The following is an 8,341-nucleotide window of genomic DNA, read 5'->3' as shown; positions in this document are numbered from 1 at the left end:
CTTTGTCTTCAGGCTCCTGCAGGCCACGGCAGCCTCACAGCTGCAACTCTATTTGGGTTTTGGTTTAAGTGAGAGTACAATCAGCCTCTGTCCCTCTCACTATTACATTTAAATCCCAGCCCCCTCCCAGGCCCTCACCCTTGTTACCAGGAATGTTCAGAAAAGGAAGGATCCGGAGTGTAGCATACAAATCGCTCTCTCCTTTCGCATAGATAGTATTTAAAACAAACAAACCCAGAGCAATCCTGTTTGTACAATTCCCCCAAAGTGTTTGTAGATATTCACCTTAAAATCCCCCCTCTCCTTTCCTCCCCCTTAGCTGGTGCATTGCAAACAGAGGTCCCATGCTTCTATTTACATGGCTGCATAAAATTTTCCCTGCTTCTTAAAAAAAAAAAAAAAAAAAAAAAAAAAAAAGGTAAAAAAATGTGAGATCTCTCTATAATTTTTATATAAATAAATGAAAGGCAAGCAGGACTGCTTCCTTCAGATTCCCAATTGGCCAACTCTTGCCTCTTTTTTGTCAATGGCAGGTTAAAGTCCAGGTAGAATTTGCCATCATCTTATGCCCCGTTTATTCTTAGAAGTCCACTGTTCACTATCACACCAGCAATGCATCTGGGAGTTCAAGAGTTACAATTGCAGCACAGATTCTCCCTTGACCACCCCATAAGCCTCTTGATCTTCCGCTAAATCCCCTCCTCTGCCAAGACTGGACGAGCTTGTCCCTCCCCCATGCCAGCAGCTGCTGAGTTTTCCACCCAGGCTGAGGAAAATCCCAAAGCATTCCTGAAGGTTCACTTGGCACCGTCCCCTTTACCAGCGATGTGGGATCCAGTCGATATGATGGTCTGAACGTTAAGCTGAACTCGTTTCCCAAAGCTATGCATGTCATCAAAAAAGTGACCCAGAAACGTTCAAAAGGATCCTATTGAAAAGGGTTACGTGTGCAAACATCTGTACATCGGTGGGTGGGTGTGTTTGGAGCACACAGCATTACAGTCTTGCTAAGATATCTTGCAGTTGTTGCGTGAGCAGTTCTGTGGGGGGCTCTGCGGTGGGCGGATTGATTTGGATCTCTTCAAGCTGTTACCTTTGCTGCTGCTCCCGCCCCCACTGCTAGCCAAGGAGTATGACCGGCCGTGCATCATCACTGCGTTCATTCCATTGGCCATGGAGAAGGATTTCAAGTGGCTTTTGATGGTGACAGGCAGTGGCAGCTTGTCAATGAGGTGGACCGGTGTGCAGGAGACTATTGCACGGCAGCAGAGGTCCTGTAAGCTGAACACTGTCGGTAGAGAAAGAATCAAGCACAGTCAGAGGGCAAGTGACACCCAGGTGGTGCTTCCAGGGAGAGAGCTTTCCTTGCTGCACATCTCACCTGCACTGTACACCACCCATTTCTTAGGGAGGGAGAAACTAGTGGTGGCAATACAGTGCCTTAGAGACTGCGGATCTGATGGTGAAAACAAGGAACTAGGAGACAGGACTTCCAAGTTCTCTGAGCTCTGCCTCCAAGTCTCAGTTTAAACCATCAACACAATAATCAATCCTTCCCAACCCCGCCATACAGTGCAGCGAGACCTCATTTAGTCAGTATTTGCAAAGTGTTTGGCAGTTGAATTGCACAGCCCCCTTCTTCCCACTCCAAGATACAAAGAGCAGACATGGTCTGGAGGAAGGCAACAGCCTTGCTGGGGCGAGGCAGAGCACATTCCTGTTTGGGACCTGTTCAATCTGTACAAGCCCAGGGGCAGGCTATTCTGAACTCTGACCCCATCATCCAGCAGAACTGCCAGCCCCATACAGCTAGAGCAAGACTCAGCCTCTCTGAGAAAGCCCTTACTTCCTTGAATTCAGTGTAAAAAGCATGTGACACTGCTTTGTGAATGCCCCAGCTCATGCGGGATTTCCTTACAGCTGGCCACACGGGGGCACACTCCTATCTTCAGTCTGCCCAAGGACCGAGCCTGCATAGCACTGCTTTGTGGCTTTGCAAGGGGCACAGAAGCTTGCGAAGACTGTAGACCCTTCCTATGGAAGGCGTTCAGGACAGATTTGCAGTGCACAGAGGACTTCAGCTTTAAATCTTTACTGTTGTTTAGCAGGGCAACAGAGCAACTAGACTGGCTTGATCTTTAAATCAAGCCAGCTGTGTATGCTGGCTCTTGACGCAGGGAAAGCTTGCACCACAGAGCAAGGTATCTCCCTGCAGAAACTGCAGCAGCATTGCCTTCTGCCTCCATCAAGATGTGGGTTTGAATCCCCTCTAGTATCTCACTGACACTCCATATGCATCAAACAGCAGTGTGCTAGCAGGCCCAGCTACAGGGACCTTGACCATTGCCTTGGCAGAGAAGGACTCTCTCATCCCTTCTGGATGACGCACCAGCGCTTCAGTGATGGCTAGTCAGTGCCCAGGACAGAGGGGAGAGTGTCTAAGATAAAGGGACTTGGCTCACACTTGGATACCTAGGTTCATTCACCCCCCTGCACCATCTGCAGGAGAAAATGTGCCACCATAAAAGGGGATGACAGTCTATTTCTTCCTCCCCAGGGTACTGCGTACCAACAATCCCTGCCACCTCCACTGCAGCCACCCCCCCACATCTGGAAGAGGGTGGAACGAGCCTCACCTGGAGTAGAGCCAGCAGCCAAGTGCCGCTTCTCCCCCAGCCTATCAAAGGACTGAGCTCATTCACATACAACACTGCACCACAGGCCAAATGAGGTGCCTCTTCTTTTAAGCTCACCACACAGTGTACTATATAGAGCAAAGGGCCTGTAGCACTGGAAATTCAGGAGTGGATTACTCAAGCCTTCTCTGGCTGGAACTGGCACTAGTGGACTGCCACGTCAGACATAGTGAGTTCAGCTAGTGAATCACCACAGCTCGGAGTGGTCACACAGGTGTGCTCGAATACAGTAGCAGCATGGCCCAGTGGTTAGAGCAGGGGAACTGAGTCCAGTCTCCTGGGTTCTATTCCCAGCTCTGATAGCAACTGATTCTGTGACTGTGGACACACTACTTACCTTTGGTGCCTCAGTTTCTCTGTGTGAAGCAGGGATATGTTTGCCGAGCTCCCAGAGGTGGGTGGGGACTGAGGCACTTTGTGATTGTGAAGTGCTTGGAGGTCCCCAGATGGTTATTAAATACTGCCTCTTCCGAGCAGGAAGGCAAATGCCCACCCCTTCAACGTGGGCAGTTTCTTCTGCCCACAGAGCATCTCATCAGCACAGCAAGAGCAGGTCTCCACTCACCTCTGTTAGGTCTCCAGATCTTCTCCATGCCATGCCGCATTAGCACGATGCGAGACAGCTCCGTAAAGGACTCAGTCACGTTGAAGTTGCACAGTGGGCTGACCTCGAAGAATGTCATGCAGTTCTTCTCAGCGTAGGAACGGGCCTGCTCCGTGGGCACCTGTCGCTTGAAGGCTAGGTGAAGCCTGTTTCCAACCAAAATCCGGGGGACACCTGGAGCATGCTTTAAAAGACCATGGCTCATCTTCAGAACAGAGCATCAAACTCACTGACACACCAGTGAACACACATTATAACTAGTAGGCTGCTTAGCTCACAGTATCAAAGGGCACATGAGGAAGCGAAACTGCCTCTGCTAGGACTGGCCACTGTGATATAATGCTGGTGTCTAAGGAGGGACTCCTCATACAGATTAATCCATTTCAGACCTTTCCGCTCATGATTTTACAGGACATTGCCCCAAATTCCTTGGTTAACAGACCCACAACTCAGCTGTACGGATATCCTTCTCCCTATTGTCTGCACAGTTTTAGCCTGGTAGAAGTGGATAGCAAGAGAGAGGCTTTTCTTTCTTCTCTGACTAGGGAACTGCAAGTACTTTCTCTCCACAGGGTAGTCCGTCTTTGCCTCCAAAGGTCTCCTGGACACAGCAGGGATTTCAACTCCTCTGCATCAGACCTTGGTTTTGTGGCTCATTACAACAGTTTGTAACACACCCTACTGCCTGCTAACCCTCAATTACTCACTTTGTTTTAAGTGGCCTTCTACAGTGTATGCGAACCCCTTATGCTGAACAGTTTGCCTCAACCTGTAGTTAGCCCAGGCCTGGTCTACACTAGGAAATTAGGTCACTATAACTACAGTGCTCAGGGGTGCGAAAAATCCACAGCATTAAGTTGATGGGAGAATTCTCACATTGACCTAGCTACCGCTTTTTGGAATCCAACTCTGGATTACATATGCCAGTGCCAGAACCCCTCCCATCAGTGTAGGTACCATCTTTACTGAAGCACTTCAGCTGTACCGCTGCAGCATTTTCAGTGTAGACAAGCTCACAGACACTCTGGTTGCCTTTCCTGGACCTGAAGAAGAGCTTTGTGAAGCTCAAAAGCTTGCCCTTCCATCAATAGAAGTTGGTCCAATAAAAGATCCTATTACCTCACCTACCTTGTCTCTTTTGATTATATTTGTAATCTCTGCTTTCCAGCAAGTGCCATCTGTGGGGCTCAGTAAAATCAGAAGTGTAAGCATCAACAGGCTATTCAGCATCCAAGGGGACCTGCCACTTTTACAGCATAATGATATTTCTGTGCTGGCACCAGAAGCTGCAGAGTTTATATTACTGTTGTCACACCAGGCCCTATTGTGATAGATGCTGTATGAACACATCCTAAACAAGTTGCAGTGTCACACTTACCTCGTCTATTTCCTTTATCCAGCGGTCTATCCCATCGAAGGACCAACGGTTAGTGATGTCATACACCAAGAGAATTCCCTGCATGGAAACAAATGTGAGCCTGCTGAATTTCATGCTATGCAAACTGAAAGGGAGATGCAGCTGGAAAGACCCCTCTCCCTTGAATTTTTCAGCTGAAAGAAACGGACACTCAGCACGAGAGACTAAATACTGCTTACCTTGGTCCTCTAAAGTATGGGGATATTGTAAACTGCCCTGGGGAAGACAGCCAACTCTATTTTGACTTCCAAACAGCAGTCTTTATCATGACTGAGAACATATGGGCAAGGATGAACACAGTGGATTGACACCAGCCCAGGAGGTATGTTTACAAGACTAGCAGTTTGGGGGATGGGGGAAGGAGCTGCCCAGTAGCATGTTTAAATGGACTATCTGAAGCGGAAACTGAGTCATTTTTACACAGAACAACTTCACATGAAGATACGTTGGCAACAAAGCTGACAAAGTTAAACCAGTACAGCACATCTAGCACACTGCCTGCACTTATTTTGCCAAGAATGGTTTCACTCTCTGTCCAGACTTTCTTTTGGTGGAGAAAACTTTACATTTGAGTGAATTCACCAATCAGGAAAGCAAGGGACTAGACTAAATAAGACATGGTACCGTGCAAGCTCCCAAACAACTGTCACTTGTGCATTGTGCGCGCAGGACAGATCACCATTCTGGCTGCATCCACGTGGGACAAACCAGGCATTGGGACATTCCCTAGGTTACTCTTTTGGGTTTTATGAATGGGCTCCCTGTCTTGATCTTTTGGTTGCTGATGGCACTTAGCTACCATGACGACGAGGGCACTATAAATGCCTGTGACAGACAGGCATGGCTTTGCAAGAGACTTTGCTGTACTAGAGAGCATTAAATAAGTCATACGGTGCGTATACTACCTTCTCTAGAGAAGTTTTACAGCTCAGTTTCATTTTTGATAGTTCACCATAAAGCTTCCTCAGTCCTGCAGTCAGAGCAGAGCAACCTTCATTGAATGGACCTTTGGTTTTCAACAGGAAGACAATTTTTAAGCTCATGCCTTGCCCTGAGGCTGCGACAAAAGAAAGCAAATAAGGTGGTAGATATAAATGTGACTGTGTGTGATGGGAGAGAAGGAGACTTTGTTGATAATTCCTCTGGATATTTACACCGGAGTAACCTCTAACTATTTTTGAAGATTCAAGGGACCAGGCCACACATCTGGGCCGAAGAAGTACACTTTGCAAGACATCCTGTTTATGTTTAGGTTGCGATAAGGCCGTCTTGGTGGTAGGAGACGACAATTGTGAAAAGAAGCCAGCCGTGGAAGATATATCATCAAAAGGTAAAAGCATTAGAGTCAAAACAGAGAATATAAAGCTTACGAGGAAGACTAAAGATGGCCCAGGAGGGAAGAATCTCAGGTTAACTGCGGGCAGTGTTGCATTTAAAAGCATCTCAGTCACCAACAGCTGACGAGAACACACATCCTAAAGAAATCTGTCCCTTCTTTCAAAAATAAAAATAAAAGCATGAACTATTTCATCAGAGAAAAGGGCAGAATTACTGTTCTCATGTTCTGCAACAGCCTGCTGCTTGCAATGGATTGCCTAGATAGGTAGCTATACAATGCTGCTTTTAGCTCCAGGTAGTCCATTGAAGTGACAACGATCACCATCAAAAAGCTGCCAGCTGCTAACAGTTACTGCCTAGTAGCTGAAATATCACATTTCCTGCCCTGTACTTTCATCTGGAAACTATAATGGTTGCTGTGTGGTATCTGTTGGGCAAATCTTGCCTTTTTAATGACAGCTACTATACAATGAGTCCATAGTGGAACATATTAGAGAAAACTTGGATTAGTGTTTCTTACTGAATCAGTCCAGTTCCAGGCTTTCCTGTACTCCCAGCACCAAGCGATGTGTCTGACCCTACAAGCACACATTTTACCACCTCTGGTTTCAAAGCATTGACCAGAAAGTGAGCGGACGTTTAAATGATGCAGAGATTCTTCTTAAAGGGCAGCTAATGCCTGATGCTAGCGCTTTCAAATGCTTCTACTTTATTTGTTCTCTCTCTCCCCCCTTTCTCACCAAGGGTATTTGAATGAAAAACAGGAAGTTCAAGGTAATCTACTCCTACAGCTCTGCTGCTACTGTTGTTGTAACTGGGTTGCATAGGAAGAGTCACAATGGAAGATAGTGATTGGAACTAGAGTAGGAACAGATGAACCAACATTGTTATGACACAAAGGCTCAGCTGGAAATAACTACATCATAAGGAAAAAAATCCAGCACTGATACAAATGGTCAGAGGCCAATGTAAGTGCAAGACAAACAGGTCCAGGCCATAAAATTTAGGTCTTGCGGCAGGAATAGCGTAGCCAGGCTTCTAAGCAAATGCAGCTGATGTCCCCATAGGACAGTCAGGTCTTGGGTTGGAGTTAAAAGGTGTGCCCCAAATCAAAACAACTTGCCCTTTAGTGAGAAAAGAGTCTCGCCTCACCTCTACCCTGGATCTGTAAGCAGTGCAGTGAAGTTTTGAAGACTGCACTGACATTTCAGTGTACCGACTGGTAGAAGTCAACTGACCTACAGGATATTCCAACAGACCGGGGGGTTACTGGTGCTACTGCACAAAAATCTGTGCTTCATTCAGTTAGAAGCACAGGATTTACTGTACCAGATCAGACCGCAAATCCACCTAGTCTTCCAGGATCCTTGTTCTACGTCCAATACTTTAAACAAAATCCCATAATGCACCAGGTCAATTGTACAAAGCGGTATAGGGAGGGGGTGGGATTTTCCTTCCTGTTCTCCCAGGGCAGGAGCAGAGCATGTGGTTTGGATTACACTGGAGTGATGCCTGCTGGGGCATTCTAGCTATGTCAGTATTTGTACCATGTACCACTGTTATTGTCTAGTTTAGTCAAAATTTGCCAGCCATTTTATAAAGCAGTTGCAATATTTACCTCCCTTCTGTAGTTGTGGATAGCGCAAGGAAAACATATGCTTGGTGCAGCTGAAAATGTGTTTTCACAACGGACTTCCCTTTAAATAGGTTTCCTTGCTTATGGAAAGTGTTTTGGGATTGGGGTGGGGGAAGGGCCAGGGCCTGGCCAGTTTTTGCTATATTCTTCAATACCTCTCAAAGCAACTCTAAATTCCCCTTTCTATACAGTTCAATAGCCCTGATCCATAGAATCTTCTGTCCTCTACAAAGCCTGCCCACTCCTCTTTATTAGTCTCCATCAATGTGGAATTTCTGTTGCCTGCAGAAATGTGAACATCTGTCCAAGGCCCAGTGTGCCAAAGCATAAGGTCATGAGAAAGTTGTTAAAAATCACCACCATCTGCATTATTTACATCACCTAAGTGGGAAAAAGTTAACATTTTAAAAATGTAAGGTTTTGCCTAAAGTACCTGATTGATAATTATTTTTACAGTCATAAATAGCAAGAGTGAGATCAAGAAAGTGTATGTATGTAGGGGGGAGAGGGAGGAGGGGGCAGAAAAAAAATTTTCTTCAACAATTTTGCAAAGTTCCTATCAAGTAAGGATTTAAAAAAAAAAAAAAATCACTCCAGTTCTGTGGCCTTCTATGGAGTCATCTACTAAAACAGAGAAGACAAAAATTAAG

At 46.2% G+C, this 8,341-nt stretch overlaps 1 protein-coding gene across 2 annotated transcripts in view; it reads right to left on the bottom strand.

Moving 5' to 3' along the window:
- Positions 1 to 412: 412 nt before the first annotated feature.
- The window catches only part of RAB40C (RAB40C, member RAS oncogene family), a 56,533-nt gene continuing 48,604 nt past the window's right edge, over positions 413 to 8,341 (bottom strand). For both annotated transcript variants that reach the window (XM_050968448.1, XM_050968447.1), the window contains exons 5-7: positions 4,679 to 4,756; positions 3,262 to 3,484; positions 413 to 1,288 (exon numbers count right to left, since the gene is read on the bottom strand). In XM_050968448.1, coding sequence (XP_050824405.1) covers positions 1,008 to 1,288; positions 3,262 to 3,484; positions 4,679 to 4,756 — 582 coding nt within the window. In that variant the 3' untranslated portion in view covers positions 413 to 1,007. The remainder of the gene's footprint in view (positions 1,289 to 3,261; positions 3,485 to 4,678; positions 4,757 to 8,341) is intronic.

The sequence above is a fragment of the Gopherus flavomarginatus genome, chromosome 9 (genome assembly GCF_025201925.1).
Source record: "Gopherus flavomarginatus isolate rGopFla2 chromosome 9, rGopFla2.mat.asm, whole genome shotgun sequence".
Taxonomy (NCBI): Eukaryota; Metazoa; Chordata; order Testudines; family Testudinidae; genus Gopherus; species Gopherus flavomarginatus.
This window is presented reverse-complemented; position numbering and strand designations above follow the sequence as displayed.